The sequence below is a fragment of the Ambystoma mexicanum genome, chromosome 11, assembly GCF_040938575.1.
Source record: "Ambystoma mexicanum isolate Mex_15411 chromosome 11, UKY_AmexF1_1, whole genome shotgun sequence".
Taxonomy (NCBI): domain Eukaryota; kingdom Metazoa; phylum Chordata; class Amphibia; order Caudata; family Ambystomatidae; genus Ambystoma; species Ambystoma mexicanum.
In genome coordinates, this window is record NC_090934.1 from 1,451,738,630 (window position 1) to 1,451,759,297 (window position 20,668).

A 20,668-nucleotide genomic window follows, 5' to 3' on the forward strand; every position below is an offset into this window, starting at 1 on the left:
GCCCCCCGTTACGTGTCATGCCTCCCCTCCCTCCCTCCACCCCCTGTGACTGTCTGTGCCCCTTGCCCCGTTACGTGTCATGCCTGTCCTCCCTCCCCCCACCCCCTGTGACTGTCTGTGCCCCCTTGCCCCCGTTACGTGTCATGCCTCCCCTCCCTCCACCCCCGTGACTGTCTCTGTGCCCCCTTGCCCCCATTACCGTGTCATGCCTCCCCTCCCCCCACCCCATGACTGTCAGTGCCCCCTTGCCCCCGTTACATGTCATGCCTCCCCTCCCTCCACCCCCCGTGACTGTCTCTGTGCCCCCTTGCCCCCCATTACCGTGTCATGCCTCCCCTCCCTCCCGCCGCGACTGTCTCTGTGCTCCCTTGCCCCGTTACGTGTCATGCCTGCCCTCCCTCCCCCCACCCCCGTGACTGTCTCTGTGCCCTCTTGCCCCCCGTTAAGTGTCATGCCTCCCCTCCCTCCCCCCGGGACTGTCTGTGCCCCCTTGCCCCCTGTTACGTGTCCTGCCTGCCCTCCCTCCCCCGCCCCCGTGACTGTCTCTGTGCCCCTTACCCCCGTTACGTGTCATGCCTGCCCTCCCTCCCCCCACCCCCCGTGACTGTCTGTGCCCCCTTGCCCCCGTTACGTGTCATGCCTCCCCTCCCTCCACCCCCCGTGACTGTCTCTGTGCCCCCTTGCCCCCATTACTGCGTCATGCCTCCCCTCCCTCCCCCACCCCGTGACTGTCTGTGCCCCCTTGCCCCCGTTACATGTCATGCCTCCCCTCCCTCCACCCCCCGTGACTGTCTCTGTGCCCCCTTGCCCCCTGTTACCGTGTCATGCCTCCCCTCCCTCCCCCCGCAACTGTCTCTGTGCCCCCTTGCCCCCCGTTACCGTGTCATGCCTCCCCTCCCTCCCCCCGCGACTGTCTCTGTGCCCCCTTGCCCCCTTACGTGTCATGCCTGCCCTGCCTCCCCCGCCCCCGTGACTCTGTGCCCCCTTGCCCCCCCACCCCCGTGACTGTCTCTGCCCCCATACCCCCTGTTACCGTGTCATGCACCCCCCGACCCCCGTGACCGTCTGTGCCCTCTTGCCCTCCCCCCCGTTACACGTCATGCCTGCCCTCCCCCGTGACTGTCTCTGCCCCCATTAACGTGTCATGTCCCCCGACCCCCTTGACTGTCTCTGTGTCCCCATGCGCCCCGTTACCGTGTGTCATGCGCACAACTTACTTTTTGGTGTGTTTTTATAGCGCTATAAAAAATATATAAAATAAAGTGGCTAAATCAGGATATTTTTCTTTTGCATCATGTCGTTTTCCATTCAGGATGTGGAAAATAAAAAGGTACAGTGATATTATTTTGCCCCAACATGCTGCTATAGGGATTTACATGTTGTCATGATGCTTTACTATGCAATTTGGGTATTTTGCAAGTAAACTCTATAGGACAGTATTTTTGTAGGTCTTGACACCCAAAACTTAAATATTTGTAAGTATGGAATGGAAGAAAGTGGCCATGCCCAAATTGAAAGAGTGGGTTAAAATCCCCGCTTCGCTGTTTAGCGTAAGTGTGTGATCCTGAGCAAATATTGTAATCTCACCCTAACTTCAACTGCAAAAAATGGAGTGCTTATGAATGATTACGTGTACACCCTTACTACAATAGGACAGTTAATAAGTGTAGGGCCACATTGGTGTACGCGGGTGCTCCTCTGCTAGTAGCTCCAATACTGCCGCATGGAAATGCATTATTTTAAAAGGTTTTTATAAGCCAATAAAAAAAAATAAAAAAAGAAATGCATTATTGCTGCACTGGCCCGCCTCCAATCTCGTAACACTGGATTTGACAGGCAGACAGTCCCACCAGCAAGTCAGTGCACCAGAAATTCTAGTATAGCAGACTGTGGTAGAACCAACATTACATTTTCTCCCCTGTTGCTCCCAGCAATTGCAGTGGTTTGGGCCGTCCAGAGTACTGCCCCCCACTCTGCAATGTCCCCGTTATGCTATGATAGTGAGTCTTTCATTGCACACCATCTGCCATTTGGACACTTTCTAGGACCTTCAGGATCTGCAAGAAGTGGGCGTTCAGACTTAAAAAGAGAGAGTTAACTGATTGTAACATTGAAGCTGCACTAGAATAGCCTCATTACAAGTAAGAAGTTAAATGCCCTTACACAAGTAAGTTTGCCACCCCTCCACCGTCACTTAAGCTAGTGCTTCTCCCAACATTTGAAGGGTTAGCCCCATCTAAATTGTACCCCAGGTGCACCCCTGGATGCGTGCACTTGTACTTACAAGTTATTTCATGGCAGAATATTTTCCGCAAGTGTAATAAAATGGTTAAAGGCAAGCCAGACAACTTTGAGCTACAACTCTTTTTGTCTACGGGTCTGATTTTACATATGCACTGGGTGTATATGTTGGATACGTTTTACTCTTCTTGCAGAGGAGAAAACTCATGTTTACTCTCTTGAAATTGCATTTACTCTCTAATTTCAAAAATCATGAGTAAAATACTCAGACCTCAAAATCTTATCTGGAGCATACCCCTCCCGGAAATAGACAGCGCACTTAGTTATTTGCTCTGTAAGTGCCTCCCGGGATTCCTCATATTCTAATGATTTGACGCGCTACAGCCGGACCACCCTGTTACTTTGTTTTGACAACATTTCATAAACCAAACTTTTCTTGTCTACTTCGAAGTTCTTTTGGATGACACATCACACCGGGTTTCACACTCCTCTCTAGAATTGTGTATCACAAAGCTAAGTGCACATACAAATACAAAACCTCAATAAAAACTCTCACCAAATGAATTGTCATGCTTCAAGCAACTATACAATTGAAATGGCTAGAGATGTACTCTACGTGAATGGAGACGAGTGATAGGTGTTTGCAGTGATGCTCAATTATGCACCTTACATAATGACCTAATTCAGTGTTATTCCACAGAAGCAAGCAAGTGCTTTTTTGCTACATATTGTAGCCGGATCAAGACAGCAGAGCTGTATCAGACCCAGACCTAAATTGTCAATATTGACTACTGCTCAAGAAAGATACAAGAAAGATACATTTCTTTGTATGATAAACTGGAAGGAATACTCTGTAAACAATGTCATCAAGCATTCGATGACACTTTGGTAAAAGTGATTTGATTCTAATGTATACTTTTTAAATAATGACAATGTAGAAATATAGTTGTGTCATATGAATGCAGAACACAATTTGGATAGCTGTTCAGAAAAGGTCATGTGCATGTACACCTTGACAGAAAACCCTTAATGTGAAGATATCAGTGCTATTTTACATTTGGACCCATCTAGATTTATTTATTTATTGGACATTTTTATGGCGCCTATACACCGGTGTATCCTGGCGCCACAAGACAAAATGGAGAGGGGGCTGAGGGGGAGGGGGAACATGGGCATCAATATAGTAGAATAACAAAAAATTGTTATATTGGCCTTGTGGACAATCCTACAGTGCAAGTGCTTGAGAAGGTGGTAAGTGCAGGGTGTGGGATTGGAGGGAGAAGTGCAAGAGTAGGATGCCCACAGGGAAGTGCTGGGCGGGCCAAGATGGCAAGTGCCAGGGGAAAGGGAGGAGCGCGGAGAGCAGGGAGGACAAGTTGGGCTAGTCCAGGAAAGGGAGCCCGAGGGCAAGTGCTGGCTAAGGATGCAGGGGGATCTGGTAGGGGTTGGTCTAGCCCCTGTATGACTGAGGTGACCAGTCCACAGTTGCTACGGCAGAGGGAGATTCAGCACGCGAGGGGGAGAGCAAGGGAAGAGGAGAAAAGGAAAGTCTTGAGAAGTTTTCAGAACTTTAGAAGATCCGCCTCAAGTCTGGGGGGGTGGGCGTTGGTAAAAAAAGGAGGTAATCCACGCCAGTGCCCCGTCTGATGCCGAGGGTATCATCGAGGGAGTTTATGAGGACTGAGTGGTTGACAGTGTCAAAGGCAGAAGAGAGAGATCGAGAACAGAGGGAGAGTTAGAGCCCAGGCTAGAGAGTAGGTCTTCACAGGTGTTCAGGCGAGCAGTTCCCATGCCTCTGGCAGGTCTAAAACCAGACTGGTGGTTGTGGAGGCAGCCAGCCATTGCAGTGTGTAGAGTCAGTTGGGGGGTGACGATGCTTATCCAGAGGTTTGCCCAAGAAAGGGTTGATAGAGATAGGGCAATAGCTAGCCGGGTAAGAAGGGTCAGCAGATGGCTTTTTTTTTAGGACAGGGTGTATGAGAGAGAGTGGTTGAGGGAAAGAGCCAGTGGCAAAAGAGTGGTTGCAGAGGTCAGCTAAGGCTGGAGCGAGAGAGACAATATTGTCATTGGCGGTTCTGTAGGAGCAGGGGAGCACCTGTTTAGAGGAGATTTTCGTAGAGCGGACGTCTCTAGAGATCTCATCTGATGCAAAGGCGGAGAAAAAGGAGAGTGTGGGGGCTGAGTAGGGATACAAAGGGGGCGAGAGAGGAAAGGATGTCTGAGGTTTTGGATGAGAAGTGGGCAGACACAGCAGAGGGCATGGGAGGGGAGGAGGATATTGTGGTAGGATTGACAAGTTCCTTGCAAATTTTAAAGAGTTCAGCCGTGTTGTTGGCGGCTCCCTGAGATACAGGCTTGGGCATGAGCCCTCTTCTTGGAGCAGATGGAGCGACGGTATTGCCTTTGGAGTAGGCAGCAGGCCAGTTTGTCAGAGGATGAGCTAGATGCCTGTTACTTCCGCTCAGCAGCTTTGCACTTGCGTTTCAAAACAGCCAAGTCGGAATCATACCAAGAGTTGCATTTGGAGGAAGCCTTAATGCGGATCTTCATGACGGAGGCAAGGACGTCCAGTGTGTTGAAGATAGAGAGATGGAGGTTAGCAAGAACAGAGTGAAGGAGTCTGATGAAGAGGGTGGAGAAGGGATAATAGAAGAGGCAAATTCAGCGACTGACACTCTTCATAGGTTGAATGACCAAGGAGACTGGCAGTGCAAGTGTCAGGGGAAAGGGAAGATCAAGGTGAGGAGAGAGTGGTCAAGTCAGGAGAGAGGGGTGGTGAGAGGGATGTCTGTTGAAATGAGATCATCCGGCTGAGTGGGTTAGGCCAGAAGGAAGGATAGAGAGGGAAAGAGTGTCGCAAAGGTTGTGGAAGAGACCAGAGGCCTCCATCCTGAGAGTCAAGATGGATGTTGAAGTCCCCAAGGAAGATGAGTTTAGGGGAGGATGCAAGAAGTGAGGAGGACAAGTCCGCACATTCAGAGAGGAAGTGGGAGGCCGGTCTGGATGGTCTGTAGATGGTAGCAAGAGTGAGAGAGAGAAAGCAGGTAAGACCAACAGCCTACAGACTAGGCTTTCAAAAGGATGAGTAGGTTTGGGTGGGGATGATGGAGGCAGGAACCCAGTCAGGGAAAATATAAGCCACTTCACCACCAGCCAGAGAGGGCCAGGGATTGGACAGGATCTTGTAGCCCTCAGTGAGAAGAGGGTCAAAAAGCATCTACGGAGCTAGCCTTGAACCACGTCTCAGTGAGAGAAAGGACATCCAGGTCAAGGTCTTCAAGGAGATGACAGAGGAATGTTTGATAGCAGAGCGAGAATTGAGGGTGGCTAAGTGATGCTGGTTACCCCTTTTAAAGATTTGCGACAGGGGGCACAGGGGTGGGGGGCAGCCAAAGGGGAAGTGGGATGAGGGATGGGAGGATAAGGAGGCAAGTTGAAGAAAGGAGGAAGACGGCCATCAAGAAGACGAAGGTTGGGCTGAGAGCCCTGGGCCATGATAGTGCCATTACGATAGACATTAATGGTGCATTTAGAGGATGCAAAGTGCGGCTTTAGCACTTCTCATCTGGTGCCGCAAGTAATGAGAGAGAAGGAAAAAGGGGATATGACAGACCATATGGAGGGGTCCATAGGTCAGAGGAGGGAACAGCAAAGAGAATGTCAGTGATAGATGCTTTAATACATACCCTTTTCTTCTCTTCCACCTCGTGAACGCGCTTCATTCTCCACTTATCAATCTTTGCTTCTCTTTCTGCTGCCCTGAGGGCTTCCTCTTTTTTTGTTGGCGTCTCTTGTTTTTCTCTTTTGATGCGCAGCCTTTTCTTCTTGATCTTCTCCAGTTTCTTTTTGACTGATTCAATATATCCTGGACGTTTAAGAACTTTCATTTTGTCCTGCAATTCCTTGTGGATGTTGATGGCCTGCAGATAAACTCCAGACCAAACGTCTTCATTCCCTGCATTTTCTTGCAGCACTTGGCATACCATTCTGAGCTCGGACACCAACTTTTGAGCGCCAAACACCAATTCACGTGCTTCAACTATTGATGGTGTAGCCACACGCTTTGCCACAGGTGGTATAAATTGTCTTCTGCGTGCCAAAAATCGTGTAATCCATTGCTCATCCTGCTTCCGCTGAACAGTTTCCTCATCCAACGGATTTGTAGTCCTATTATTTAGCTCCTTGGTAGAGGAAGCGTGCTGATTTTGACCACTGCAAACCAATGGTGCAACATGGTTAGCAAAAGGGTCCGTATTCCGTTGCCACTCCACAGGAGCTATGCCCATATGGGTAAAGGGATTGTCACCTTGCACTGGTGGCCTAACAGGTGGTGGCAATGGGTGGGCAAATTGAACATGAGGCGCCACTGGGTGGGGGAATGAGGGGTTGCCTTGCACAGGAGGGGGAAACGATGGGCCACACTGTGGAGGTGGTCGCTCGGGATAGTGGAGCGGCGGACCACTTTGAAGGAGTGGCTTATCTAAACGTGGGAATTGCCCAGATAACGTGTCCTGGTGAATTAAGCGATTGTTTTGTAGAGGTGCCCGTTCTGAATGCTCTCTAGGGTGCCCACCCTCTATTAATGACCCCTCACTTTGCCCAGAAATCCTCTGTGGCCCAAGCAAAGTGGGTGTAGTATGCACGTGTGCATTGTCCGCAGAGGGCAAAGGGGCCGGACTAAGCATATGGGGCGTAGCCGAATATGGTAAAATGCAATTACCTTCTACCCGTGGCCCATCTCGACTGGGAAATTGCATTTTAGCTTGCATGTGTACATCATTTGCATGTTTATATGAATGGCTAACCTGTACAGGTATTCCGTGATTTTGTGGCAATGCCCCAACTGACTGACTGGGGGCCACAGGAGGACCCTGCATTGACACCCCATCGGGACAGACAAATGGAGGATGGCTTTGCACTGGCATTCTATCTGGCTGGGTGAATTGAGACTGATTTGGCACCTGTAATCTCCCTGAATTAGGCAGCAAAGTGTTACAGGGAACTTGCATACTAGCTGGTTGTGGGGATGGTGAACTGAGATGCATTTGGCCTCTTTCTGGCTGGTTAGGAGGGGGGTAACTATGTAGTTGTTTCCTTCCATGGTGGGGAAACATAGGGTCACCCAGAAGAGGACCGCTGCCTACATTAGGCAATGGGTGATTGTTTTGCAAGGACTGGTCACCACCAATGGTACTCGGAACACCTTGACGACGACTTGGATCTGTACACACAAAATTCAGAGCTGCTGGAGGCACAAGGGGGTTGGCACCACCATATTGGGGTACGTCTGAAATGAGTGAAACTTGAGACAAAGTTTTGGAAACTGCAGGCTTGGGCTGTGAATCCATCCCTTTGCGCTGCAACTCTGAACTGCTCGGGTTGAGGTGCCAAGATGGAAGACTCGAGGAACTATTTGCAGGAAATTGGGTCATTCCCTGGCCTGGCGGCACATTGCCTCTAGAAGCCTGGTGTGGGAAAAAAGTCTGATCACGGTGGCTAGGGGCATGTTGGGGTGGAAATGACAAAGAGGGGTTTGCCTGTTGGTAGGGAGCCCCCTGGTGATGATCTGGCTTCAAGGGGAATGCCTGGGGTTGGTGCTTGGGGTGTGGAAGTCCCACCGAATCCTGCTTATGATATGGGGGTTCTTGGGTTTGAGGGAAGCCCCCAGAAATCTGCGCATGTTGACTAATGGGCCCAAGAGTTTGGGCTTGAAAAGCGGGTGATTGAGGTTGGTGCCCGAGATGGGCACTCCCCTGCAGCTGGGCTTGAGATGGGGGTGCCTGCGACTCTTGCCTCGGACAGGAGCCCCTTTGAGACTGCGCCTGAAAGGGTGGGCCTAGGGGCGGCTCCTTGGAATAGTAGGGTCCCTGAGCTTGCTGATATGGTGGGTCCTGAAGCTGGGCATGGGGTTTAGTGGCACCCTGAGGCTGCAGATGGGGAGTGCCCGCAGATTGCACCTGTCCATATGCAGGAACTTGAGAGCGGATCTGAAATGGGCTGCCCTGAGCCTGCTGGCCAGGCACTTCTTGAGACTGCTGCAGGGGGTGGGTCTGAGCTTGTTGCAAGGGTGGCATCGGAGGCAGTGCATGCTGCCAAGCTCCCCTTGCAGCATGGGGCTGCCGAAGGGCAGAGACCTGTGGCTGATTCTGCGGGCATGGCCCTCCTTGGCCCTGCAGACGGGAGGCCGAGGTCTCAGCATGCTCGAGGGGGGGTCTTTGCTGTAGATGGTGATAGGGACCCCCTGGAGGCGGCTGGGAGTGTCCCCTCTGGAGATGATCTTGCTGAAAAGGAAGGCAGGGAGGTCTGAGATCGGGCACCTCCAAAGGCTGAGGATAGCCGAGTCCTTGGGGCTGGGCTTGCTGGTAGTGCCTCGCCTGTGGCCGGTGCACCGCCTGTGTCTCGGGGTGTTGATTGTAGGGATCATGTGGTCGATAGGGAGGGCCCGTTGCCCCACCTCCCAGTGGCAGGGGCCGCTCCATGGGGTAAGAACCCCAATATGTTTGTTATAGGTGCTTCTATACAGCACACCACGAAGACCTCGGCAGCATTCACTGTCTCTGTGAGTCTCGCCTCATGGAAAAAGAAAGAGGACTCGCAAAGGAGCCGGCCTTAAAATTAACGCCACAGGCATGGCACGTCTCGACGGCCATCTTTGAATGTACCGTTTCCGGCTCAGTAGAAGCAACAAACCTAATAATCAAACAGTTCGTCCAGGGAGAATGGTGTTCTTGCAACCTATATGCATTTTTTTCCCAAACCGAATGTGTATTCAATTCTAATTGGAAATGTATAAAATATATACTTCCTATCCCAGCACAACCAAAACTATAATATGAATGCCTATATAGAGATAGCTATTTCTAAAAATGCGTGTCCATTTAAAATGCTGAATGGGATGACGAGGGGTACGGAGCACTGCACGGAGTGCTATGATACTAATGGCAGCTACGGCCAAACCTCCTCCATCCCACGCACACAAACCCTCAAGTTGTAACCACTGAGAGCCTGAATAAACCAAAACTGGCCCGCTCAAGACGTGAGACGAGGTGACGTTAGACGCTGCGCGCAAGGCAGGGAAAGCAACGTGCCCAGTCACGTGACGGAAAGGCACTTTTGTAATGGTCCGTTTCTCGGATGGGAACTAGCGGACACTAGGGGTCCCTTAGGCCCCCCCTGAGCATGGGGGCCCCGCGGCCTGCGCTATGGCGAGTGACTGGGGCCAGGGCCCTGCAGTCGGTCCCCTGGAGGCTCTATGTCCCCAGTGGCGGGGGCTCGCTTCAGCATCCCGCCTGCGGGCTCAGGGGCGCCCTTCTCCGCATGTTCTGCCGCCGGGTGGCGGCCCCTCGACTCCGGCCTCCTTGGCGGGTGCTCTTTTTCGGTACAGACCGCTTCGCCCTGGAGACATTGAAAAGCTTGGACGAGGCCAGGTAAAGCTAGGGGAGGGCAGATCTGCCTGCGTTTGAAAAGCAAAGACCCTGAGATGCAAGCCCCGCCCACAGTCACACAAGACACCGCCCACTTGTACAAGGCTCCGCCCACATGTCAAAAAGGTATCTAGTCATTGCATCAAATGCCAAACCGTTGAATGCCATGCCATAGAAAAAATGCATTAAAAAAAGCATTGAATGCATTTTTTTTAATGGTAAAGGGTTTAGTTTAATTATAATGGGTTTTAAAGATTAAAAAGGGGGGCTTGGGGGAGCCCCCCATAAAAGAAACCATTCAATGCTTTTTTTTTTTCAATGCATTTTTTTCTATGGTATGGCATTCAACGGTTTGGCATTCGATGCAATGACTAGGAACCTTCAGAAAGGTAAACTCGGTTGTTGTAGCTGCCATACAAACATGTTTGCAGTATTAGAAACCCTATTTCTATTATAATCCATGCACCACACCGTTTGCAGTATTAGAAACCCTATTTTTAATATAATCCATGCGCCACACAGCTGCCTCCCTCAAAAGAAAGTTATTTGCCCATGTTGCACCAAATTAATTCTTTCAGTTCCTTAAACTATATTGATTGGCTATGTGCACTAAATGAAACTGTGCCTTAAACGCGTTTACCATTTTTGGAGTGCCCTTTTGTATTTGGAAACTTTACACTACTCCGCACACGCAGAAGCAGAACACATAACAAACCCACACTCTGCAAGCAGGTGCAGCTCATCAACAGCCCTGACTTTGAAACAGGAAGCCATGTCTGGGAACCTCCCAAGGTGGGGCCCAGGCATTTGCTCTTCATATCTACCTATTGTTAAGGTGCAGCCATAGTTAGTTACATTTTTGGAACCACTATGACTGCTGAGGCAAACAAACTGGTGTAATGTGAATAGAAGCTGCGAAAGGCCCCCCTGGATCGTAATTATGTGTCCCTGAAGTGAATTATACAAATGACATGTGAAGTATATAAAACATAAGGGAGGGGATAGAGTACATGTACACAAGAGGAGCCACAACATATGAATGCAATGCAATAATAATTAGCATTTGTATATAGTAATTACACTTTTACAAACATACACTTAATCAAGATACATTACTAAACAAACTTTAAAATCTAAAATAATTATTCTCTCATAGTACAAGTACTCTTAAATACAACACATTAACAGTTACTGTTCATCACAATTGTCAAAGTTCATTCATATCAATATATATTCATAAAATCATAAATACTAAAAATGTAAGAATATAAAATCATCTTGCATAATAAAACCCCCACACTCTGTCTCCCAGTGCCATCCTCAGACATCCCAGATCCTATGCAAAAATGAATAGTGCTTTTTTTAAAATAAATGGCACTTACCGAGATGCAGCTGCAGCTTTTCTGCCTGTAGTCTCCAGTCTCCGTCCGAGTCCCGGCACCAATGAAGGAAAAGCCACCCAGCGGTAGCTTTTGTTTACTACAGCTGGCTGGCTTTTCCTTCATTAGTGCCGCAAAAGCCAGCACAGGCGGGCATCCATTTCACAAAATGGATGCGCCCATGTGCTTGCTTTTGCGAATTTTGAGCTTGAATAGCTCCACATTTTCCATAGGAATTTGTGAAAAAAAAATAGTGCTAGTATTTTTTTTTTTATATTGCCTATCTATTTTTAAAATAACATTTTTTACTGGACTATCCCTTTAATAGAATCAATATCATATACATGACACCCCAAGTTCGCAATTATGGGCGCCATTAACCCTACACATTTGGTGAGCAAATGTCTGGCAGATTGCACCATATTGTTCTTATTACAAACCCGACATGTGCGCTCCTCGCGGTCTGTATTATATATTGGCTCAAGTTTTAACAAAGGTGGTGACTGGTTTGTCCTAAGAAAAACAGGAACATTCTAAGGGACGGGCTAGGGCAACACCTCATGTACCTTTGAGCCCTGAGATACGAATGCATAACGTTAGATAATTCAGAATGGGACCGCAACGTTTATAAATGGGCACTAGACTGCGTCCAGTCCCATAAGCATAACTTCTTTTAAAATATTTGCTTTAACGTTTCTAAGCAAATCCCACATCCGAAGTCGGGTTTCCCTAGGCAGCTTTCAACCCAGACATCAAAATCCCTACTAACATTTTTCTGTGCATTATCCGGGGTACTAGCCAACAAGCCAAGTAGTTCACATTGTGGCATAGTGTTCTTCTTAATATATAATACTCCCTGTCTCAAAATAGCCAAACCCTTTAATGTGACCAGTCCCAGCTCAAGACGAAGATATAAAATGCAATGATTGATCAGGAGAAGTCGTTGGCCTTAATTGTGGCGTTAGTACAAATAATGTAGTTACACTCTTTAATAAAGAAAACTGAATTATTTGTTGCAAAAGCATTTGATTGTTTATCTGTGTGGGATCTGAAGAAAGTAAGAGTAGGAAGGAAGGAGAAGGGAACTACTGAGTAGTTCACTATTGACTTTGAAATGGTTCTTCTGAGGTCTGGCTGATGTGCCAAGGGGAGCAACTTTTTGGGGGGGGGGGGGATTGGGGGAAGAGAATGGATTCAAGAAAAAGTTCTAATATATAGAGCTGTCAGAGGGTCTCCGAAAGAGATTTCAACTGGTTCTTATTTATGGAGGTTTACTGACTGCTGGGGATGTGCAATTGGGTGTGGAGACGCTGGGCTGGGGGTGCTTGTACCATGGCGGAAGAGAAAAATCACGATTGCAGTCAATTTTTGATGTATATATTTTCTTTTTATAAAAAGCAATCAGCATTATTAAAATAAAAAAAATGTAAGGCTGACAATGACATTTAACTAAATTGTATACCATATATTTTTTGACCTAGGAAAAGATGTAATCTGAGCTTATTTTGACAAAATTGGATCTAGTGTCTGTCAAGCTGTTTAGATTTAAACAAGATGTGCTGAGCATCTTGCCAGATCAATAGATGACGCAGTTCATTTAAATTCTGAAAATGTCTGTTTTAAAAGCAGCTGTAAAGACATTCATATAAGATTTATTTTTAGCTTTCAAAACCAGTGAGTCATGGAAATGACTGCAGTGAGCACATGAATCCAAAAGAATCTCATGGAGGAGTGATTTCAAAAACATTTTTTTAACCATTTTATAATTTCATGACACTGCTGACAGGCGAAAACTGTCTGCTCTTTGTGTCTTTTCAAGGCAGGGCTTATCTAACAAAACACTGGCCTCTCGCGGAGCGTGCTGAGTGCCTGAGTGTTTCGTGTTTGGTAGCTTGGTGGCTAGTGCTAGTACCAGTGACTACCTACAGCATCCTGACAACAGACCTGCAGCTGATTCGATGCCTGGGAAAGCAGACCCTAAACCACGTTCGCACAACTCGAGAAAGGGTAAGCCCTACACTAATACGGACACATGAATGAGAAATGTAATGGTCCATAATGTGTGGCCTCAGCAGAGGCAATTCAAGAGGTAAATACATCTGCTACAAAAGGGGAGAAATTACAGACTATTACCAGACTGAGAAAGACTTGCCTGGCATAGACATGGTAAAAATGAACAAGGCCAAAAATACCTCTTGGTCAGGTACATGTACTGCTTTTGGGGACATTGATAACAACTTGCTGCTTGAATTATGCAATTCATTGCAGGCAGCAACTGGAGTAAATGGGGAAGGTCAAACGGACACTCGGGTCGGGGCTCAAAATAAGGAGCCGTCCTTTGTTGAGGCACCTATATCGCCACAACGCCCCCCCCCTCCCGGATCCGCCCTTCAAGTTTTGCACCCCCGGATTGTCTGCATCTCCTTCAACAAAGAAGTAATTAAGTCTGCTCGGAAGCAGCGATGAGTTAGAGCAAGTAAATAGGGCATCAATGGGGGTTGTCCAGTTTGCGGTAAGGATTCTACTTAAGCTGTGTGGCTTGATACTAGATGGTGTACAAAAATAAGGCAAGTCTATAGACTCTTTGGAGGCAAAAATGACAGAAAATAACAAAAGAAATTGGAGGAATGGAATGCGATCCACGGAGGAGGCAGCCCAAAAATCACCAGTCGGATTAAAGAAAATAGAAAAAATCCCTACCTCCCTAGAAACTTCGATCGACTTGGGCGTCAGTCCACATATCATCTCGCCCTTTCTAAGGGAAAGCAGGATTGCAAAAGGTGCTAAAGCACAGACCTTGGCCAGTCAAAACTGAGTCGCCAGTGACCCACAAAACTCCCTTACACGAGTCCCTCAACTATCATACCTTCGGCCCCATGGAACTAAAAATGTTCAAAGAAGAAACTGGCATGTAAGGAAAAACGATTAGAGTCCATTCGGAACCTTAACGAGTTGGTTGGTGGAAGCTGAGGATTCACCAGGTAATCGGGAGGGAAACAAGGAAATAAGTACCCCTCGGGTGGATCTAAGCGAAGGTCAGTCAACAGTAATACAATTAGGGCCTGAGGAGTCAACATCCGAAATCCGGCCCCAGCATCCACTGAGCGGGACACAGGTAGAAGCGGTTAAGCAAGACAGCAGCCCAGAAGAAGCCCCTGTTCCCCGGCAAGATAAGATATTTACACTGGGACGGAGCCCACAGACTCTTGGCAGGAAACAGAACTAACAGGTCGGACGTTCTAATGGTATGCAATAAAGTATTGGCCCTCCGTGTGCTGTCATCGGCCAATTTTTAGCTTTCTGGAACCAGTTTTATCGTAGGGAGGTAATTATGGACCTGTACATTTTGTCACACCCGAAGTGTCTGCCTTATTTAGAGCACACCAAGAAAGTATTCAAAAGGCAGGCTACCTGGTAGATACCATATCCCAATTTAGAAAATTGTGCAGGTGCAATCTTTTGCACAAGCCCTCAAAGGTGATTTGGCACTACAAACAGACTTGAATACATGGCCCAATCCTCATCCGCAATTACAAAGGGTGCAGCAGGATGGGAGTGGTTTAAAAGGTTCATCATGAAAAAGGTAACCAACAGTACATGATCATTGACGGCCCTATCGTGGAATACCAGAGGACAAATGCATTTTTTAGACCAAAAAGGCTCCTTGCCTCATATGTCAACACAATATAATATAGACATGGCTAATAAAGCCTATTCAACTGAAGGGATATATTTTGACTCAGAGACTGGCTGCTAAGAGCCCACGAGGTCGACACTATGGAGGGTCTGATAATGGTCCTAAAACAAAAAATCCAAATTGAATGCACTAATGTATTGGCAGAAACAGATAACGTTTTAGCGGTGGAGGTGGTTGTAGGAAAGGGGAAAACAAAATTTTGTCTTTTGCTTGTAAACATATGTGCCACGTAAAACAGTGAATCTGTATGAGGTATTTTGAAACCATTGATGGGGTGTGTGTGGAATGGCTTTCCATTGATGGGCACAAATTAGTCCTAATTGGAGGTGATCTAAATGCCATGTGGCGAGACCGGGATGAATGTGGCACTTAGAATCATGTATGCCCAGTGAGTGTTATGGCAAAAGGTAGAGCGGATGCAAAATGAACGAAATGGATTGTCACACCCAAAGAATGGGATTTAATAATGTTGAATGGGAGAACCACTGAAGATCAACCCGGGATTTGCACGTGGGCTACGAATAATAGCTGCTCAACACTAGACTACTTTTTTGTCAGTGTTAAATGCGCAGAGATAGTGATGTCGCTTGAAGTAGGGAAAACAAATTTCAGTGGCCACTTCATGTTAGTATTGACACTTAACATGGGAGAGGGGGTCCACAGGCAAAGGGGTGGTGAAGGGATTCAGATTAATAATGCAGGAAACCGAGATTGGGTGAACACCAACAAATCTTGATAGGGCTGCCAGAGCCACAGTGTTTATTTAGATACGAAGTACCTCAATATGCCACTTACGGCCTGGCCGAGATGGGTGATCGCCTGAGTTCATTAGCATTTAATGCTAGGTACCTTGGACACAGGAACCTATTGGTGTGCAATAACAAATACACGCACCAATTCGATCCCGATGTGCAAGGGGGAAAAATGGCAACTACGGAGAGCTATCAGGTAAGTTTTGCTGTCATCCGCGAACCCGGAGGTAAAAGCCAGCCAGATTAGAAAGCATAAAAGAGTATACAAAAAGTGGCTATCTCGCCGTAAATGTTGTAAGAAAAACAAGTAGTGGCAGCAGATGTTAATGGTGTGTAAATAAAAACACGCGAGATATCTGGCAAATACTGACAAAGTTAAATGGGGATGGGCAAAGGAAGCTAGTCAATCCCATTGCGGCATGTAAAAGGACAGGCTTCCTGAAAAATAAATATGTCCAAACTAACCCTACGCCAGGAGTACCTAAGACAAACGCCCATCGGCCGTGTGTGTAACAATGGCAGAGATTCATACTGCCATAGTAAATCTTAAGGGCTCCCATGTCCCCCGGGACCAAATGGGCTCTCAAATGCAGTTTTAAGGGCAAAACCAGTAGAATGGGCCGCAATATTCAAAATACTATTTGATACGGTCTGCAAGCTTAAGGACGTCCCGCCGACTTCGCAAAGTGCAATCATGTTGCCTATCCACAAGAAGGGAGATGGACTAGAGCCTATTACAGGTTGCTCTCACTTTTAGATGTGACAGGAAAGCTATTTGCTTCATTTATTCTAGCAGAAATGCAGAGATGGGCAGACAAACATATTTTTCCATACAACGCAAACAGGCTTCCGCCCTGGATCAAGTACCACACATAACTGCCGGCTATTAGACTCGCTGATTGTAGAATCCACCAGAAGGGGTGCGCCTCTAAAACATTTGATCATCATTGACTTCAACGCAGCCTTTGATTCAGTAAATCGGGGTAAGCTTTGGGAAAAATTACGAAAATTGGGCTGCCCTTAATGGTTGGTGGATATTAACATCCTCTTACATACCAACACGACCGTGAGAGTCTGCCTTGATAATGAAGGCTCTTTATCGGACTAAGTGGTTATAGCCAGGGAGGGTCAAACGGCTGTACGATGGCCCCCTTGTTGTATAACCTCCTATATGTCAGATCTTCCAGCTGAGCTTAGCCCAAGCTCTGGATGCTCGATAAAATTGGGTTCTACCTTAGTCACTACTGCCCTTTACGCAGAGGACCTTGTAGAACTGTCAGCGGGGCAAGAAAGAAATTTAGGGCCTTATTAAAATTCGCAGAGACAAAAGACCTCACGGTCGACATGAATAATACAAAAATGATGTTCATAGCTGGATGAAAAATAAACCAGGTAAAACTGGGTTTTGAAGTAGGTACCCTAGAATATGTGAGTAGCTATCCATATCTGGGAATGGAACTATCAGCCAGTGACACCTGTTATTCGATCATCGAGGCTAGGAGACGAAAGGCGAGACAACATGCACCATTGATACATTTGCCAGGGAATAGGCAGAATACACATTGGAGGGGATCCTGAAGCTTTACAAGCAGTGCTTCATAACATCAATCCTCTATGGACTTGAAGCCCTAGCAATGGTAGGCCTGTCCTGGTTGTGGGTTTTGGAGGACCTATTATGGAGGAAGATGTTAACTCCCACAAGCGACTCCCATAACCTTCGTATGATTGTAATTGGTTATTTATAACATGCTTAATAACCAGATGTTTCTAAGCGTGGACCAGAGGATCAAACCTGTGTAGCTCTGCATCGTTTTGCTTCCATGGCAAACAGATTGCCCCAGAGCTATTCTTCCGATTGGAATTGGGTTTGGTATCACTCAAGGCGCAGGTGCAAATTCGCTGAGGCCTTCTCTACAGGAAATCCAAGAGTAAGCCAAAATGTCTCTTGTTGGACATGCTGGGGAAAAGTTGCGAAGATTTGCACAGGGCTCTGAAAAATTAAAATGATAGCAGAATAAATGAGAACTTTTTTTCTCTCAAATGGACTGGTGCCTGGAATTTCAAAGGGGTACACAGTACAAAACCCTGAAGTGTATTTTCGTGAGTAAAATGAACGTATAATTGGATTTGGAATTATGTTGCATTGCAAAAACTGTGGTGCTAGGGACCAGGGGTGGGTGTCTCCCATAAATACCTACAGACTGTTTTATCTCCTTAGAATCCCCAACCCGTTGGTACGTGAATTTAGGTTCCTACTCAGGATAGATCAGTTGCTGTTGCTCACTGTCCAAGGGGTATATACCCAAATGCCCACGGACCAGCAAAATTGTCATATGTGTAATGATTTAGATAAACCTGAGACGCCAGACACGTCTTGACCCAATGTAGAACGATGAGCACAAGGTATATGTGCCTATTGGGTAACTTTGTTAGCTGATACAACTCCATAAAAACAGAGGCATTTTGGTGCTACAGTCTAAATAGTGAGACACAGTCGGTACAGATTTCCTTATATCGTCACTAGTGCGAAATAAAAGGCAAATGGGGTACACGAAGGATCCTAACGAGAACGCCCCAAACCCTGTTATTATTGATGCCAGTAAAAGGGTTGAGTGGTGATAGTAACTTGGACAATTGCTACATTGTTTTTAATGGCAGCCTGAAAGGGTAAAGGAAAGATGATACATGTGTAAATACTTAGGACAAAGAACATGTTTGTTTGGTTATGATGATACTTTTTTAAGACTTTTAAAAATGATTTTTTAAAATGTTAGTGCTATGATGAATTGATGTATATGAAATGTGTATAAAAGGTTTTGTAAAAAGTTTGTGAACAAAACTCAAACTACTATTAATAATTTTAAAGCTCACCAATAATATAATGGTCTGTTGCAGTTTTTAAGAAACTGCCATTTTTGCCCAGCCATATTTTATAGTAGCAAAAAGTTAAAAAGGCAATTAAGGCACAACTAGCAATAACGATCTCTTCCCGATCCCAACCAACGTTTTAGAAGCTCGGGCCAGTGCGAAAATCCTGCCAGATTACATTTTCCTACAGAAGTATATTCATTTTGTCAGATAAGACACAGGGGTTGAGTCTTGTACACTGACTTGCAATGGGCTTCTCCCGGTTCCCCATAGCCTTTCACAGATGCTCGCCCGTGTTTAAATATCTCCATTTTTATTTGTTTTGTTGTAGCACTCGTTAAGCATCTTAAACCGCAATATTAGATGTATCCTGATTCCTTGCCCAATAGTCGGACACCCACGTAGAAGTGATTTTGTGATCGCGTAAAATACAGCGATCAGATGCTTTTTTAAAAAGAATCTGCCATTTTTGCAAGAACACACATTTTTTGAAAATGCTTCAAATGTGCATAAAAAAGAATACTCCCCATATGGGGGGAGAAGGGAGTGGTGTGCCAGAAAGCAGGGGGAGCAAGCTACAGGTTGGGAGACAGGGTGGGGGAAGGGATTGATAGACTGGGAGAAAGGTTGCGAGATGGAGAAGTAGTAAGAAAGAATGAGGAACTGGAGAGCAGAAGGTGTGATATCTGAGCACGATTGGGAATGTAGAAGGGACTTGTGCGTTCCAAGTTGTAGCTTGGCAGTGTGACAGCAAGTACATATGCGCACGACCGGCAATGAGTTTATGGGGAGTTTAGGATGGAGAATTGGTGAGTGAGGGGGTGAGTGAGGGGGGTTGTCGGTGCTTTGGGGGATAGGAGAACATGGAAGGGAAGGGATTATTTGCACTATATTACAACAACTGATAATCCATACAGTTAATAATATAGGCTTGCACATTAAACCAAAACCATAGAGCCAAACAAACACTATATTGTCAATCCGGGGACATATGGGACGCTATACAATTGATAGAAGAAACCATATACAAGGAAGCAAACAATAACAATCTGGCTCTTTTGCAGCTTCACACACGCCACATCTTTCAACCTGGCTCTTTCACCCTTGAGTTAAAAAGGATGTTCTAAGGATGTTGTACTACTACCGTTTCGTGCTCAAAGAAAGTCGCTTTTTTATCCTTCAAAATATTCAATTTCATGCCACAACAGGGTCCGAAATTGAGGGCAGCTGGGAGCTATTTAGGTCCTGCTTCTAGCACGGTAGACCCTGGTTAGCTTGAAACCAACCACTACCAGGAGCTAATAATGACGTTTTTAATTCTCGCAATAGAGATGCCGGTCAGCAAATAACCGGCTTAAAGCTTGATCTACGCATGGAAGCCTTGAATGGTGTAAATCTCACTTGAAATTGATTAGCTAGATCTAAATGATGCGACTACACTGCAGCAAAGTTTTAAATATAGAGTAGAAGTCCCGTAACCTGTCTTACTCCTGCAGTCCAGCGCTGGCTGTTCATTCAACAGCGACTTGCATTCTGGGACTTTCCCAAATGTGTGTACCATGTATCGAATGCAGACTGGCATTAGCTAAAATGCAAAAACTGACCACTATTCGGCTTCTTTCCCACCACTGCCTCCTTGCATATAGATATGGTGGTTTGTGAAGAAGATTTATGTTCTCTCACGCCATGTTGGTTAGGTGTGAGTAGTTCATGCGCTAAGTGTTTCTCTGCATTCTGGTATTCATAGTTTTGTTTTCCATTCATCATTGCCGAACTGTAAGTGGCATAATGCAAAAATGGAGGCAGGCCTGGATGCCCTAGTGGCACGTGGCACTGCAACGACTTGAGATGACAGAAGTCTGCCGTTGCTTGTATTATTAATAAGCATGGTTTGTTTTTTCCTTATTGGAAGCGGGGTTTCAGTACATAGTTTTGCAAAAGTGTGAATAAAATGTGCAGCATTGCACGAAAGTCCTTGTTTAGCTTTCAAACAAGCGGTCATCTCTGTAGATTTCTATAAACACGCAGTTTACATTTTCTTTCACAAATAAACCAAATAGCTGGTGAGACTGGTTGTCTGGACATGTCTTTAAAATGCATAAATCCTATCAAAGTTAAGGGCCCTAACATTGGGACTTGCTTTAAGCGTTGGAATCTTGAGCATGAAAGGATCACTCAGAGTGAACTTTACCCTCATAACCCATTTTCCAGTAACTGCTGCATGCTCTGCCACCCTTATCTGACGAATTATAAATCACTGCTTCAAAGAACACCACAGAATTCAAATGCGAAGCACAGCCCGGCAGG

The 20,668-nt window shown here is 46.4% G+C and overlaps 2 protein-coding genes across 4 annotated transcripts in view; one reads left to right on the plus strand and one right to left on the minus strand.

The window, feature by feature from the left end:
• The window catches only part of PDCD7 (programmed cell death 7), a 129,124-nt gene extending 119,795 nt beyond the window's left edge, over window positions 1–9,329 (minus strand). The window contains exon 1 of the mRNA XM_069625092.1: window positions 5,928–9,329. Coding sequence (XP_069481193.1) covers window positions 5,928–8,720 — 2,793 coding nt within the window. The 5' untranslated portion in view covers window positions 8,721–9,329. The remainder of the gene's footprint in view (window positions 1–5,927) is intronic.
• Window positions 9,323–20,668, plus strand: part of MTFMT (mitochondrial methionyl-tRNA formyltransferase) — a 99,746-nt gene continuing 88,400 nt past the window's right edge. For all 3 annotated transcript variants that reach the window (XM_069625097.1, XM_069625099.1, XM_069625098.1), the window contains exon 1: window positions 9,323–9,668. In XM_069625097.1, the coding sequence (XP_069481198.1) occupies window positions 9,421–9,668 (248 nt within the window). In that variant the 5' untranslated portion in view covers window positions 9,323–9,420. The remainder of the gene's footprint in view (window positions 9,669–20,668) is intronic.